The 18001-nt window shown below is 42.9% G+C and overlaps 1 protein-coding gene across 4 annotated transcripts in view; it reads right to left on the reverse strand.

Annotated features, from left to right (window-relative positions):
* Positions 1-18001, reverse strand: part of CFAP61 (cilia and flagella associated protein 61) — a 256250-nt gene that overhangs the window by 79238 nt on the left and 159011 nt on the right. For all 4 annotated transcript variants that reach the window (XM_083175929.1, XM_083175928.1, XM_083175927.1 and 1 more), the window contains 2 exons: positions 17753-17921; positions 11920-12094 (listed from right to left, as the gene is read on the reverse strand). In XM_083175929.1, coding sequence (XP_083032055.1) covers positions 11920-12094; positions 17753-17921 — 344 coding nt within the window. The remainder of the gene's footprint in view (positions 1-11919; positions 12095-17752; positions 17922-18001) is intronic.

Raw genomic sequence — 18001 nt, forward strand, 5'->3', positions numbered from 1 at the left:
TCTCGCTCAGTCCTCAGTAGACTCTGGCACTATACACAGTGTCCGAGTCTACTGAGATAGGGGAAAGTACATGTGCAGCCTCGGTACTGGCCCCCCTACCTCTCGCTCAGTCCTCAGTAGACTCTGGCACTATACACAGTGTCCGAGTCTACTGAGATAGGGGAAAGTACATGTGCAGCCTCGGTACGGGCCCCCCTACCTCTCGCTCAGTCCTCAGTAGACTCTGGCACTATACACAGTGTCCGAGTCTACTGAGATAGGGGAAAGTACATGTGCAGCCTCGGTACGGGCCCCCCTACCTCTCGCTCAGTCCTCAGTAGACTCTGGCACTATACACAGTGTCCGAGTCTACTGAGATAGGGGAAAGTACATGTGCAGCCTCGGTACGGGCCCCCCTACCTCTCGCTCAGTCCTCAGTAGACTCTGGCACTATACACAGTGTCAGAGTCTACTGCACATGTTGCAATCTCAGGTGCCATTTTTACTCTGATTTCTGTAATGCGCATGTGCGTCTCTCTGGAAACAAGGCACCTGCATCGTGTTCCCAGTTATATCTGCTGATACTTTGCAAAATGATTTATGGACTTGTATTTTTTTTGTTGTATTTTTTTTTGCTTTTTTGTAGCCATCTGGTCCCTTTTTTCTTTTTGTTAGCAGAAGTGCAGTTGTGAGTTGCTGATTGTCATACCATGGCCACAGCAAATAACAATGAGTGGTGGTTCCCATTGTGCCTCATGAGGCATGAATCGATTCTTCCAATGAAGAGGTAAGTATTGTGAATGGGTGTAGGGTGCGTGGTGTGCCCCCCATGCACCCACTCTAAATGTGCCCATGCGGCCCTTCAAGTGTCCATACTGATCTAGACTACAGTACTGATCTAGACGACAGAGTGTAATCTGAATATGTAGGCATGTATTGAGAAGCCTTTAGTGCAAATGCCATACAAAATATTTATTAATTATTAATTAAGACTGTTCAAGTGGCCTGACTATGATTAACCAGCGTGAAAAGTGTAAATGCAGCTTAAAATAATCTATAGAATATCCATTCATTACTACTGGCATTCAGGGCTGGAATTTACATCGTATTTAAAGACTGACAGTTCTCAACATCATTAAAGAACAGAAATGCATAATATCCTCTACTAATTATTTTATAAGCACAGTGTTTGGCTGTGTGTGCTTCATATACAGACACATTTCTGATAATAAAAGATAAATTATACAGATTATAATGCTACATTAAAAATATGATAGATATATATATATATATATATATATATATATATATATATATATAGGAAAATAGGCGGCACTCAGAGACTTGGTAGTGGTTGAAGGTGAGGATATGTAATCCATGTGCAGGATAGACTATCCTGCACATGGAATCAATATCCTCACCTTCAACCACTACCAAGTCTCCGAGTGCCGCTTATTTTCCTGTATCTATATCACTGAGGCCTCATCCCCTCTTGTTGGAGGACACCGGAGCAAGCAACAGTGGCTTTCATCCCTGCAGTCCTGAGTGCCGGTCCCTTGGATCTTATATATATATATAAGTTCCAAGGGACCGGCACTCAGGACGGCAGGGATGAAAGCCACTGCATATATTTCAATTGTAAAGTGCATTTCTTATATGCTGCGCTATATAAGAAACTGTAAATAAATAAATAAGTAAATATACAGTATGTATACAGTATATAGTATATACAGCCAAACATTCCGGCACTTACCACAATCAAAATCTCTTGAAGCTGCGTGCCATTGCTTGAAATATATACAAAGCAGGGTCCTTCAGACAGAACTTGCACGTCACTGCAGCATCATGCATAAAGGTGTTATTGAAGCCTCGACGGGCTGTTTCGGGGGAAAATCCCTTTATCAAGAGACAAACACACACGTGATCCCTGTGGTGGCGATTCAGGTCAAAATAATGACACCAGCATCCCGATACGGAGGATCCCAACAGGGGCTCCTTAATGGCCCTCTCCCCCTACAGACCTAACCTTCCCCACTTGCAGTTTAAATATAGCCTTCCCCCTTCAGCCTAACCTTAAGCCTCCCTGCCAGTGTCTAGCCTTAACCTCTGAACCTTGCCGCCCAACAACCTAACCCTAACCACCCCACCTTCCCCGGCCTAACCCTAACCCGCCCCGGGTTCTGGCACCAGTGTCCTGATGACAGTTGGGATTACAGCAGCCAGCAGCCCGACCACTAGGATTATAACGACATCCCTTTCAAATGGTTATTAGCATTTGTCCACTTAAAAGATCTTGAAAATGATTAGTCTAGCAATTTGATAGTGTCAGGCACAAATCTTCTGAACTGCTGAGAAGAGAGTTTTTAATCATATTGTGGTAACAATTACCATAATTAGGGTCTTGATTAATTTATGTAGCAATGACCATATATATTATCGCCCACCTGCGCATGAGTTACGCTCACACTGTGCACGCCCCCAAGGTACCTATGTAAAAACGCTCGCAGTGAGGATTGATTTGTAAAGTGATTGACAGTCAGGGACTGATTGGGGTAGTTATGGGGAAAGATGGCACAGACATGCCATAATTATTTTCAGGGTGTGTCTCAGCCTAAATCTGTGTTGCAGAAAACATGGGATTCACATCTCACTTTCTGCAGCCAATTTGGGTGACCCTAGAATTTTTTCAGGTGGTCAATTATTGGAGGGTCCGTGATCACCACTGCAAGTTGGTACGCTGATGCTGACATTTGCGTGGTGGATACAGCATTAGCATATATTTGCCCATCCGCTGCACATGGACCTGCAGTTGCAATGCATTAGTGTACATCTTTGAATTAGGCCCTAGGTAAAATAAAAAGGAACTGACCCCACTGATGCATAGGCAGTTATACAAACCTTATGAAAATAAAGTTCCCGGTCCAAATCCATTTGTCCACTTAAAGCACCACTAGGAAAGCAGCTGGCATTCTGGCCCTTATTTTAGTTTGATCGCTCCCCTGCATGTTTGCACAGGGGAGCGATGTTTAGCAACTGTGCATGCGCATAAAATATATGTGCATGTGCACCGCATTGTGCCGTGGATTGAGTACTTGATGGCCGCTCGCACACAGCAGTGCAAGTGGGGGGTGTGGGGGGTGCGCCATGGTCTCACCCATGGGAGCGCCGAGCATTTCATGGGCATTCCTATGAAAATGCTGGACGGTCCCATGGAAATTCGCCTGTGACGCGAATGTGGGGTGGGCAACTGACGTCAGCAGATGTCAGCTGCCCACCGGCATCCCGTACAGGGAACCGCAGATCTAAGACACCAGAATGGTGTCTTAGATCTGCGCGCAATTGCAAAACCATTCGATGGTCTTCGACCATTGAATAATTTTGCCACCACATGAAAAGCTGCAAATGGATGTATATGGTAAACATCCATTTGCATGCGTACGGGGAAATTGGGGTGCAGGGGTGGGGGGCAGATGTTCGTATGGGTGGCGTTTAGATGACCCACGAAGCTGCGTATTTTGCAGCTTTGTGAGTCAACCAGAATAAGGGCCTCTATCCACTCATTCTTTTCCAACCATTAAACAATAAGCATTTTTACCACTCTAGAACAGTAACAAGAGTTGGAAGATACTGTCTGGTTTCTGACTGCCATACTGGGTGCACTCCCATTATACAATCAGGGATATCACAGTCGCAAGGTGCACTATTGACGTGGCATGTCTACCACATATGGGTGTGACAAGGTCTTTATAAAGATATACCATATATCGAAACCGGTTAGCTACAAGGGGGGATACCAGGACAGAAGGACTCTGGACGCAGTGTAAGGGAAGCAAGGCCCACCAGGGATGCCTGTTGATCTTACATTGTGCTTTTTTGTCTGCCATTCATTGTGGACCATCACTCCACTCCATACCCCTGTCTTTTATTATTTTATTGTGAAAAATTAAAATTGTGCTACACCATGATCCATCTCCTCTGTTTCATATACTGAGTGAAAGTGGATAAAGGTGGTCGTTTTATCCTGTGATGCTGGGTGTGTCCCTCCATGTGCGGTATCAGTCTACCTTAAACAGTAGACTTATTTATTTGGTAGGAGTACTACATAAATTGGATCTTAACAATACTTCACTATTCCACTGCATTTGTTTTGCTTTTTGGGTACCTTCTCATTGAGAGAAACCAGTCCACTCTAAGGTGTGTGATGTTAGTGTATTAGAATGCTTAATATTTGTAGACACTCCCTTACTAATATGTGTAAGCCTGAATCTTCAGTGATGGTCCCTAGGTCCAGGGGAATGCTGGGAAGTGGGTGGTCCTGAGGCAGTGTGTCTGGAGTTGGAGGGAATAAAACAGCACAGCAGTGAACTCTCATGTCTCTGTGTCCTTATGACTGGATTTACAAACATATGAACCAAACAAGGGGGTTATTTTGATTCACTCGAAAAGGCACAATCACTCTCTAATCTACAAAACCATATGCACTGCAGGTGGGGCTGATGTAACATGTGCAGAGAGAGTTAGATTTGGGTGGGGGGTGAACTTCAAACTGATACCTATATGGCAGTATAAAAAATCCGTATTTATCTGCACAGAAACAATAAAACACCCAAATGTAACACTCTCTGCACATGTTACATCTGCCCCACCTGCAGTACATATGGTTTTGTCCATTAGAGATTGATTGTGGCTTTCTGAGTGAATCAGAAAACCCCCTAAATGTGATCAGCGCCCTGGAACACACTGAACGCTCTTTCTCTGTGGTATTGTACGTGATGTATTGTTGATACATTTATTCAGAAGTGCTCCTAGAGGCTGCTCCAAGCGCATACGTTCATTAATTTCTGTTATTCTGGAATGTCAGAATGGATCCGACACTAACTGAATTTACCCCTAAATCAAACTAAGGCCCTTATTCTGGTTCACTCATTTGGAGTATGCTGAAGTAAGCATGCGTACCGTCTGCAGTGTTTGCTCACCCATACACGCAAGCTCCTTTGCGAACAGAAATATGCTTGCGAAGGATTCGGCATGAAAAGCCGGCGGTCGGGATCCCGGCGTTCAAAATCCGGACGCCGGAATCCCGAGGATTTTGAACGCCGGGATCCCGACCCCCGGGATTTAAACTGCATCCCCTTGCGAATAAGCACTAGCAAAGAAGGTGTGATGTGGCGTTTGTACGGGTGCTGACAGAATAGTGGGCAAAAATGGGTGGAAACTGGGGCATACAAAAGGATGGTGAGTACAAGTGCTGAGTGGTGGCTTTGCAGCACTGTGCGAGCACCCGCAGTGCTCAAGCTCAAAATCATTCACAAGAAAAAAACAAGTCTCTCATCTAGCAAGGCAACAGCTTAGACGACCAACATTCGCAACACCAATCAGCACGCAAAATAGCTAAAATAAAAGCACCTGCACATAATACCCACCCATGCACCATACAAGTTTCTCTCATTAACCAATTAACAATTTGGAAGCAAACACAACCATGATGTTGTGCTGACATTATATACATTATTAAAGGGAAAAACACATTTTCTTTTTTGGTGTTGATCACCACAGCATTCTCACTTTTTAGCAAATAATAAAAGTAAAGACAATAATGGAAAGTTTTGGAACATAAACAAACACAGGCACCAACCATATAATAAAGCTAACTTGCTCTTTGTTAATGGGCAGACAATTGATAAATCAGTTCCAATAAACACAATGAAATGAGGCAAATCATCTCATTAATGAATGGTTTGGATTTGTGACCTCCGAGCATATTGTTGCAGTGGCAAATGAAATCACACACAGAGCCTGTTCGCACGCACGCACAATGGATGGGCTTTCAAACACACCAATGTGCGTATAAACAGTTAAGTGTGCATGTATTTTCAGTCAACTCTCCTTTGGCTGTCGTTGCGAACGAACAGGTTTGCATGTGTTCGTGTGATTGGCGTTTGCACAGCCGCACGGGAAACTGCGTGCGAACAAATCAACCAGAATAAGGCCCTAAGTTTGGAGCTCAGTTCAGTTGAAAGTGAAAGCTTTATCTTTTACTACATCAAGGTAGACTGACAGTTTTAGATCAATACTATTCAATAAAAAGAGACTTAAATCCAGTAAAGTCAAAAATAATTGTTTGAGTTGGATCTTCAGAGAGACACTTAGACCAACAAGGTTTCAACACTAAGCAAAGGTTTCTCCTTACTATGTTGTCCAGTCTGATATTACTGACTACTGTGATATTAAGGGATTTCAGTCATTCACAAGTAATATACAAACAACAAAAGGTTAAACAGATTAAAGAAGCAACAAAAATAAATCCATAAATATACCTTTAAATGCCATGTTTACAATGTCTGTGAGCAATAAAATGATAAACCTATCAGTTTCTGTGCCACACAATTGGTTATTTTAATCTAAAAAGGATGAAACAAGTATCTAAGGGGTCAATCTAATTAGGTGAAAGTTGCAAAAACAAGTTTTTTTCATGAAATTTGCATACATTGCACGAATACACGCACCAGAGGAATGCAAGATCCAACTAGAGGGATGCGGTTAATTTCCCGGCGGTCGGAATCCCGGCGTTCAAAATCCCGACGCTGGAATCCCGACCGCCGAAATCCTTAAACTTTCTCCCTCCGTGGGTGTACACGGCACCCATAGAAGGAGAATAAATTAGCGTGCCGAGCGCAGTGAGCCCGCAAGGGGGGTCGATCCACGTCCCCCCCTTGTCGGGATTTCGGCGGTCGGGATTCCAGCGTCGGGATTTTGAACGCCGGGATTCCATACCGAATCCCAACTAGATATGTCAACTTGCTGTAGCGAGGTAGCACAACTGTCTACAAAATGCGACCTGGGAAAAGTGCATGAAAAAGTGGGAAAATCATCTTGGAACGCAAAAAAGTGACAACTGAGATAGCAGGACTATGTCATTCCTGAGATTTTAGTCTGTTCTGGTTTGGTGTGGGAGAATTGCTGGAGTGTAATGGGACCAGGCAGGCTTAATCTAGTTACTCCACAAACAGGTGAGGCTCTCACAGCCATAAGCGGGTCTGGTGTGAGTGATGCTGGTAGACAACTGATGCTGGAGACTGTAGTAAACTGTGAGAGACCAGCAAGGTCAAATGAGGGTCCGAATCAGAATGAAGACCCTTGTAATCAGCTGAAACCAATACACTGGAAATCGGCTGGGTCTGATGGAGACCCTTGGAATTGGCTAGGAACGATGTAGACCCTTGAAATTGACTGGGACCAATGGAGACCCTTGGAATCATCTGGGACTGATGGAGACCATTGAAATCCTCTGGGAGTGATGGAGACCCTTAAAATCTGCTGGGACCAATGGAGACACTTGGAATAGGCTGGGACCAATGGAGATACTTGGACAGGAGTGTTTCCCACAGGAGCTTTACAATTAGCATGCAGCTAGGCTGAAGACAACATTCCACTGACGATTTGGGAGTGGTCTGCCAGTGACAGAGGATTGGTTGCAGTGATCAGATGACAGATAAGCAAAGACAAGATTATTGGTGAAGTGACGGAATCCAAGATGGCTGCATCCATGTTTCAGTTTGGAATGGAACTTTAGCATGGTGCTGCTGGTAAGTCAGAAGCCTGGAGAAATGGAGGAGAAGTTGAGTACTGCAGGGAGCTAAAGGCCCAAACACACTGGGCAATTTTGAGCTGAAAGCCGCTCAAACTTGGTGTTTTGATCGGCTTTCAGCTCAAAGCCGCCCAGTGTGTACAGCCCGCATCATCGCCAGGAAAGCCGTTCATCTGCCGGTATTACCAACAGATGAGCAGCTTTGTAGATGGTTTTCCATAGCGCTGGAAAGCCGTTCGCCCAGGGGGGAAGCCACTCAGTGTGTATGCTAAATTACTATTTTTAAAATGTAGCCTTCTTATGAGTTAAGATTTAATAATCACACTATTGCCAACTGAGGAAAATTAATTAAAAATGTATTATGTATCTATCAGCTATAATCTGCATCTTATTAGTTTACAAATAAGAGCTGAAACTATACAAAAGAAGAAGGCTGAGGGGAAGCCTGGTGATTTCCGCAGTGCAGAAATGGGTGCAGGGTGTGCTGTGTGAGCCCACCTGGAGCTGTGTGCACACACTGCAACCATTGTAAATATGCCAGTGGCCCCTCCCCTTTAGCCATCAGGACTGTAGACTCTGGGTACTAGGGGACCCTAGCGCTGTCCCAGAGTCTACTGCATGAAACACTGGGAAATGTCAGCCGCACCATTTTCCTGGTGATTTCTGCAGTGCAGAAATGGGTGCAGGGTGCATGACCTTGTGTATCTATATGTCTTGCTGTGACTTGTATGTGTAATCCTGTATGGTTAATGCCGCCTGCCAGGCAAACGAATGCCCGTCCCCTGCCACTGACCGAATATACACTGTGTTATGCAAATGGATGTGCACACTCACACATCCATACACATGCGAGCGCACGGGGGTGAAATCATTCAATAGTCGCTAACCAAAGAATGATTTTTCCTCCGTTCGCAAATCAAATTCAGTTTAAATGTGAAGACAGCCACCTCCCCCGTGCAGGCTCCGACATGCCTGCGTTCGCATGGGGACTTCCAGCGTTTTCCTGGGCGCACCCACCAATTATTTTTTGGGGGGGGAGGCACTTGCTTCCAGTGGCCCTCCTTAGCACTTTTGCCACTGGTTTGATTCCTATGACATGCATCTAAAAGAAGCATATATTAACAGAGGCACTGGAGTGTATTCAATGCTGTCAATAAGCCCGTGATGGAGAGCTATACGGCGAGCAGTGCTGATAGCTCACCATCAGAGTATTCAATGCCCTCCTCTTCACTCGCCGTTTCTGGTTCTTTTCAGCATGGTGGAAACGCAGAGGCTCGCTACAAAATGCAGCGGTTTCGCTTCATTTGTGGCAAACCTCAGTTTAAGGGGATCCTCGCTGTCCAGTGACGCACAGGATTTCTCACAAACATTCAATACAGCGATGGGGGTTGGACGCTAAGGATGGCTTTATACTCACCGAAAATAATCCATCCTCGCTGTAAACCCCCCCCCCCTGCCGCCACTAACCACCACATTGAAACACCCCTATATATGCACTGCAAAGAGGCATAAGATGCTGTATATACTGATGTTAGATAATAGATAGCAGAGTTGCTGTATGGTAGACAAAAAAGAGATGGAATAACAGTGTGCAATGCAATTACCTAAGACTAGCCGAAGAAACGTTGGGTGTTCCCATATGGGAATGGGGCAGCCCGCCACCCCATGCCCCTCTCTGCCCTTTGCCCACAAGGTTGCTTGCATGCACCCAGGAAACAATTTGTTTGCCATGGCCGCACGCAACAAGCGCATGCACAATGCGCAGAAATGCAACTAAAGTCCCAGTGCGAACAAGGCCAATCTGTGAACGAACCTGAATAAGGTCCTAAGTGCAGAATCTCTATCAGAATACAGTATGGCTTCCAATGTATACGCCTAAGTGTATGATGGGTGAAATCATGCTTGTAAGCAACGGGCAATATTGTCGCAATAGAGCAATGATTGGCAGACTGCACATGTTCTAAGATCACACTGCGCACGCCTCAAGAGGCCACACTGATCCCGCTCGACAGGAAGAGACAGCTTTGAGGTGTTAACAGGCAGATAACAGGGAATGAGCGCAAAAACCCAGGAGTATAATTGCAATTATCGGGCATGTGCTCACCAGGAGGGAATCGCGAATCCTGGCAAAGGCCTCTTGGGGCACATCCAGCAGAGGAGTTCAAGGCCAGGAGAGTGGAATATCCGCGCAATATAGGCTGTGTGGAATCCCAAACGATGGACCTCTGGACGTCTTCTGGGTAGCCACCCAGGACCCCCAGACCTAAGTCCACAGAGCACACCAGCGAGTCTTTGTGCCTAAAACAACACTTTTACCATAAGACTTTATGTGTCTACTGGTACTGGTATGCCATCAGGACTTATGTTGACAGGTGGCAGTGTGAACTTAACCCCAAGGGACCCAAGCAGCTACCGGTAGGAGGGGGACCTACACTGCCTACAGCAACCTAGCCTAACCCAAAATGACTAACTGATAGATGAAACAAGATGGCACAGAGCGCATGCAAACACAAGACATAGACTCGGGTGATGATGGATGAATCCAGTTAAACGTCAGCTAAGAGGACCCTAGTGCCTAACTGGAACGGAAAGGACAAGACAAGAGCAGGGACAAAGTGTATTCTAAAACAGATATGAGCACATAAGGTATATACACAGACTGTGGCAAGAACAATTTAGGTATAAGGGTATACTTCTAAACAGATGCAAACACATAAGGTATATACACAGACTCTCTCAGCAGCAGCTAAGATGTATGAATCAATCCTGGTGAGCACATAAAGAATACATACAGACTGACACAAAATAACCAAAGTATGTACAAGCACAACTGGTGTGGCCTGACGCCACTGCCTCCACAGATACCCCAGTGGGGGCTGACTACAGGTTAAAACTGCAGTAAACTGACACTCCCAAACTGCTAACGAAAAGCTAGATGATACTTCACAGCAGAAGAGGAGGGTAGCAGCCAGTCAGTAGTTCAGGAATGCCCCCCAGAGTTAAGGCAGCAGGGAGTTACTCACAGGGACCAGATACACCAGCAAAGTCAGAGCAGAATTTCCACAGAACTCTATATCTGGCGCTGGGGCAGCCTATAAAAACTTCCCAGCCACCTGCTGCAGAGTGTCCGCCCCTGATTACAAAGAGCAAGCAGCTGGACCCTGCCTCAGGTGTGCTAATGAGCACTCCCCGCGGCCACCTGGCGTCCCCGTCACCCTGTTAACCGCTGTGGGAGAGGAGGTGCCTGCGGAGGGAGACACGCAGCATGCCTGGCCGAGGCATGTAGTTGCGGCTGGCTAGCAACCACCAGAACCTGTACCCCGGGAGCCGTCCGGACACTAGAAATGCTGTAAATACGGCACCTAACAGCATGTATATGCAGTCATGTACACAGAGAAATATGGCACCAGTGTTTCTACTGCCGCATCCAGTCTGTGCCATAGGACTACCCTAGCAGTCGATATTCTACTTTCTATATGAGTCTTTCTATATGAGTCTGCCACCTCCCACTCGCTGTCCTAGAACGCCCAGCACAGTCCAGAGCTGGTGCGGATCCATATGTCCATATGCAGAGGCCATGGGGCGCATGGGCTGTGTGACATTATAGGAATTAAGATGCACGTGCATTACAAATAATAAATCACACATTTACGGGAAAATTGGCAATGTATCTTACTTAGACACAACCTTATAACGTTGGATAGCTTATATTAGGTGCTTTGATCCTTTTCCCCAATAAATTAAATATACAAATAGACATAAAAAGAAGTGAATCCTAATGAGGCGGGTAAAAAACAAGGACATCTTCTTGGTAATTCTAGACAAACAATAAATCATAAATGACTCACATGTAGCATTTGTCCTTTATTAGAGTAAATGACTGCAAGCCAAAAAAGACATTATAAAAATGATTTTAAATACTTTGGAAATTATTTTCTAAATTAGCCATCTTTCCCTCCGCAGTGCTTTTTAGAGTTCATAATGATACATATTTTTTTCTCATAATTGCAAAACACACTTGTTAATTAAATTATTCTTTAATTAGTTAGCTAATGAGTTTCGCCATACATTGCTTTCACAACTTTCAATTTTTTGTTGCATAGTAATTATATATAATTGAACAGCACATGCTGATTATCCCTTCCTCCTCCCCCCCCCCCCCCCACCACCACCAAAAAACAGTCAACATGTTTTCAATAAACTAAGAACATACAACATTAACAAAAGGGACATGACAAATTAAACATTTAATTAACTGTTAATTATATGCTTAGGATGGAGAAAGAATGAAAGAACACAGTAATTGTTGAAAATGAAGTTCTGGAAAGGGAGAATACTGGAGCATTTCCTACCTTCCTCATTTACTACATTGTCTTTTATCCAGTCCATTGCCTTTAAGCAGTCGTCAACATCTTGCAGAGTAAATAGATTTGAAGGAATTCTTCGGGTATATATCTGCCTGGAGCAATCGGGTGCTTCTCGGTTAGTTAAAAGCTTACTAATATCAGCTCCGCTAGGGCAAGGTACCTACAAGATTATGACATAATAAAAAAAAATGTAAAAAACAAACAAACATAGTACTGTCATTGTTTAAAGTTTTAATTAAAGTACACCTAACATTTTGGATAACTCAAGTTTACTTTTGTGTATCCTGTATGGTATACCCCCCCTGACCATTACTTTTATGCTCGTTTACCAGAACTTTTTACCTGGTATGTTTAACTATTGATAAAGTACATACAACCACATAAGTAAATATGAAGTTTTTTTTTTTTTTTTTTAAATCCATTAAATTACATTCATAGTTTGAGTCTACACTAGATTCAGAGTGGGTTGTAGTTTAGTGAGGACTTGCTAAACTACAACCCTTGGTGGCAGGCTGGGGGTGGGGGGGTGGGGCGCCAAGCACAGGGCAAGGCCCTCCTACACACCTAGTCCCACCCAGTGATATTCAACACAGCAGAGTGTTCGCACAGTACCTGCTGCACAGCCTAGCAGGCCATGTTTTGAGTGGCTGCATAGAACATGATCCAGCTGCCACAGCCCTGTGCAGTCCGGATATGCTGCATTGTTCCATCTGTTCCCACAAAACTATACGTGGCCAACCCCCAATGGTCTGTCACTGCCCTGTTGATATCCTGTCGCATTGACAAAAACTCTGCCGCAACCTAAATTGTGTCATGGCTAAACTGCAGTTGAAGTGCACACCCATGTGCCCTGGCATGTGCACAGAAGTGCCAAATCGACAAATAGCAATTTCCACACTTCTGCACCCATCTCTGAATCGGGCCCTATGGCCGGTATTCAATTTGCCCCGAAAAAACAACGACCACTTTAAACAAATATTCCCAATGTTTTGCTGATTTTTTTATCTGGCTAAGATGGCCAAAATAAAATACATATTTGCTGAAAACACACAGTTTAAATGTAGTGAGTTTTTGTTCAAATTTTGCTTTTCGCAAATTTTACTTCGCCTGCCAAGGCCGGTGAAACAAATGAACTGAAGCACTGCACCTGCTGCACCAATGGTAGTTACTGTCTGTTGTGAAAATGAAATCTGGTTGAAAATTATCAGCAAAACCCCAAAATCCTGAGTAAAATCTGTTAGAATTGACAATGCACTTAAAATGAGAAATATCACGGGGAATAAAGCTATTAAAAAAAATAAACAAAATTTCCAATGTGTTTTCGCAATTTTATATACAAAATGTACAGTATTTTCTTATAACTGAATTCAGTTTGCTTTCCCAGTAAAATAACGAGGTAGTGAACTAAATTATACCTCAAAAAGTGCACTACAGTACTTCTTAAGTTATAAACCAGAATGCTGTAAAACTGTTCACTTGGAGGGAAGGGGGACAATTCATAAATCATTAAATGGGGATAAGAAGTAAAAATAATAACTCTAGTTCTACCGTATAGACAGTAATACATTAACAAAAACACATTATAAAAATGTTTATCTATATAAGATAATAACAACTAATCCATACTAAAACATACATAAAACATAAGTAAAAACGGTAAACAATTTCCATTCATTTATGTTGCATGTGCCCAATTTGCTGCTTATACTGGGATATCTAATGTGTAACAAGCAGATAGCTATGCATTAAGTCAAGTGGGTACAACATAACAAAGCCAGAAGCAAAAAAACAACCGTGAAATACATAAATAGCTCTGTGACTGTACATGTTTTTACACAATTATTTATGTTATATTATGTGAAAAACATGCTTGCCGTTCTGCTCTCTTAAAAGTCCAGATGTCTGTAGGCAGTAAAAGCGTACTGTAAACAAACATAATGGGTCAATAAGCTTGATACGCGCTATCAAAAACATTGTTTAAGCAACTTTGGTTGCTAGCAAACCATATCAATGTTTATTCAAGCTGCCACACAAGATATGTTGGATATCTTTTTTTTTCTGTACAAATATAGTATGTTTTTTGTTCTTGTGCTTATGTTAGTGTGTTTCTTTGGACTGTCCAAATAGTATTCTTCACCCTGGCTAATCAACAGGTGGATGGTACAGTAAAGTAAGAGAACATTTTCATGAAATATAACAAAATGAGCACAGTAACAAAGCAAATGTTTTTGTCCTTTATGAGATATAAATTTGTTCAGGAAACAAAGAAAGTTCGTAACCAATAGATGCACCAGGTAGATTATAGGAGCACTTTGGTCTGTCTGGTAGAACCGAAAATATCACTATCATATTTGTCGACTTTTGTATCCAGAGACACTGGCAAAGGATTCTCACATAGGAGGTGCAGGTAACAAACCATTCAACGCATATTCTCAAGTCTGCTCTCCAGCATAGTGTACCAAGGGTTCTCTGGTACAAATGTGGCAACTGAGGACCGTGAGACTATTATGTCTCAGCACTATTATATTAAGTCGACATAGACACTAAAAAACCCAGGAAAACCTCATGTCGACTTTTTTCACATTGACCTTTTCCATGTCGACCTAATGAATGTTGACCGATTTCATGTGTCGATCTAGTGAGTCCAACCTATCGTGGTCGACCTAATGACTGTCGTCCTATGTTCTGTCGACCCTATGACCCATGCCCAGTTGGTGCCCATGGAATTTTATTGTTCCTTTCTGTAAACAGCCTACTCTATGGGTAGTATTCAATGCTCCCATTTCTCTTTTTTTCTGGTGAGGTTCGCTTTTTTTTCTTGGTGAGAAGGCCAGTCCTCTCTCCAAAAATGTTCCTCGCCCTATTCAACGCTCCCGGTTCACCCAAAAATAAACAGAAAGGTTTGCCCTGTTCGCCACTTGGTCATCGCCATTGCTTTCCTATGGGGAATTTGTGTACCTCGCCGTTTGTGTATTCAATGCAAAAAAATGGAGAACGCTGCATTGGTTTTTTTTGGCTTGCCTCTCCGTTTTGGTCTTGGCATTTTTTTTTAGGTGAACTGAACTTACGTTTTTTCTTTTTTTTTTGGTGTCTGCAAGTGTCTTTTTTTATTATTTGAAGGAACTATGTTATTTTTTTACTTTAGAAGAGCCACATTAATATATTTCTAATTTTTTTCTCACTGATTATTCTACCCATGATTCACCTCTCCTTCCTCACTCCTTTGTTTGGAGATACACAGCTTTTCACACAGATTTAGCTGCTTTGAAATCGTTTATTAACCCCTTGAGTGGGGAATGTTCGCGGCGGCTCGGGAGGACTCGGGTGCCTGAGCGCTCCCGAGTCCCCCCCAGCCGCGACGACCATACCCAAGCCTGCCACCGACGCCACTGTAAAATGAGTGACGGGCAGCTGGCGGGCGGGCGGGTCAATGGAGCTCCAGCGTACCTATCACCGGAGCGAAGGTGACCGGTGGGAGGGGGCGCTACAGGTGCTGTGCCAGTGTTGCACACCTGGACACCACTGACGCACACCTATTCTATATTAGTGATCTGCCCGGAAATTTTCCGGGACAGCCCGCTGTGGCAGCGCAGCTGAGCCCGGAAAATTTCCGGGCATACCACTCAAGGGGTTAAGGCTAATTTGAGTTTTTCTGCATATCTCTGCAATATTTGAACACTGCCTACAAATGGAGCCATTAACTCCTCGTACGCCGCATTGGTCAGCGGGAGGGTGAGCGGGAGGCATGGCGAGGGGTAGAAAAAATGGAGAATGCACAGTGAACAAAAAATGGACAACCCTGTACTGTGCTCCCCGGAGCATTGAATACACCTCTAAATCCGTTAGGCATATCTGGAGGAGTCTAGTGCGAATACTCATTCCTTCACTTTCTCAAATGGGGCAACTGTAAAGGTTTTCTATCGATACTCCAAAAACATTTTGAGTTCTATCACTGCAAATGTAAAAATAAAAAATAAATAGATTAAGCATTATTATTATTTTTTTTTAATCAATATATTTTTTTCAAATGATCTTTTGCTTTACAATTTACAATATACAAGAAATACGCTATGATTAAGCATTATTTATTTAGTGGAAGACAATATGAATTCGATAATTTATGTAAAGCTTTTTTTTCCATCCACGACACTTGCTAATGCCATATTGTAAAGGCAATTTAGGTGGTAGTTACAAATTTTGTAAGAGTTCCCCAAGATGTCACCTCATCGGGGATTTTTGCACTTGGGCATATCTCCCTACCATACATAGGGGGAAATGTATCAAACCTTGGAGAGACTTAAATTACCAACCAATTAGCGCCTGTCATTTTTCAAAGTAGCGTGTAAAGTTGATTGATTAGTACTTTATCTCTCTCTCTCTCTACTTTCATCTTATCCGCATACCCCTAAGTACTTCAGTAAGTTTTAACACTAGTGCATACTGCAAGCAACACTGAAGTTAATGTAAACCATAGCGAAGAAAATGTTTGTCACAAAACGTGTCTATATACGGACAAATTAAATTGTAAATGATTTGATGCAAGAATACTGGAGCTGGCAAATGGCTGCAGGCGCTTCTTAACAGCATTGTAGGTCCAAAAGAAGCTCCGTTGGCAGCTTCTCAATGTGCCTATACATTAAGATGGCCCTGCCAGGCTAAAGGGTTTCTTTTCTTCCCTTAACCCCTGGTGACTAGTGGAAAATAAAAGTGTGTTTATGTCAGTGTACTTTAATGGTATTTCTTTATACAATGGTCTGGAACAGTTTAGCACCAGCATATGGATGATTACGATGAGCGATATATTATGCCAAAGTTCGGAAAGAATATCTTTTATAATCATAGATTTATAGATAATGTTTTTATGATTTGGCAGACAAATGAGGAGTCCTTTTACAGAATGGTTGACAGTTGGAATACTTTAGACTATCCAGTAAAATGGAGAGGGGGAGTCGGAACCGTCTTCTCTCCTGCATGCTCTTCTGATGTTGAAAAATGCAGCAGGCCTGACACCAGCCTCTTTCACATTCTGTCTCAAGCCCCATACACCCTAGGCGATTTTAAAAAGATATCGCTCAGAAGGGCCCTTCTGTGCAATATCTAAAAAAAAAAAAAGTCTAGATTGTGAGCTCAACATCGTTAAACCCGCTGGTTTAAGATGTTGATGATTGTGACATTTAATTGTTCTGTATGAAAATCTGACCTTAATAAAGAACTCTTGTCATCTGGTCTAACTGTTTTAATGTGATTCTTTTGCATGAATATATACAATGGGCTAACTACTCCTCATCTCTATGAGGTAAAGTACCATCACTGATCACTAGAGGCCAGTGGACAGACCAAAGTGAAAGCAATGCTGATCACTTGCTGGATATGGAGAGAGGGAGCTGTAAAGACAGAGATTGGCAATTGGAGCAGATAGTGATTGGGGTAGGCTAAAAACTGCAACAGCTCAAAGTGAAATTAAAAACTGTCACAGCTCAAAGTGAAACTATGTTGCAGAAGCTGCCATTTTGATGGGCTTTTAACTAGTGATATAGAAAATACATACAAAAGAAATAGTGCATCTTATGTAACGGTAATAAGAATGTACTTTACAGCAAAAGAAATGGCTGCAAACAATGTACTTGCAAAAAAGCTGACTAGCGCCATCGTTCCAGACAAGATTAAGAACAGGACACATGTGAAAGGAAAGAGTTTCAAGGCTATAATGTAAAACATGAATAGCTTTGTTTTATTTTATTATCCATACAAATGTCTATAAATGCACTACATTTGTAAATAGCACAGTGCATGAGCAGAATCAAATGCTTTGTCTTACCTGGTATTGTTGTCCGGTACAAAGAATTAGATGGTCATATGGTACTTTACTATTATCGGAAACAATCACAAACTTGGCAGCTCTGTCAATGCCAGTCATTTTACCAACCACAACATTAACCCAGGATCGAAGTGACATCAGTGCATAATCTTTATCATTATAACAGTGACTGGGAAGAGAGAAAAGCCGTAAGTGACATTTTAGCAGCTGACAGCAGGCATTAATTAGACATCTGGTGAGTTGGTGGAA

The sequence above is a fragment of the Crinia signifera genome, chromosome 3 (genome assembly GCF_055691185.1).
Source record: "Crinia signifera chromosome 3, ASM5569118v1, whole genome shotgun sequence".
Taxonomy (NCBI): domain Eukaryota; kingdom Metazoa; phylum Chordata; class Amphibia; order Anura; family Myobatrachidae; genus Crinia; species Crinia signifera.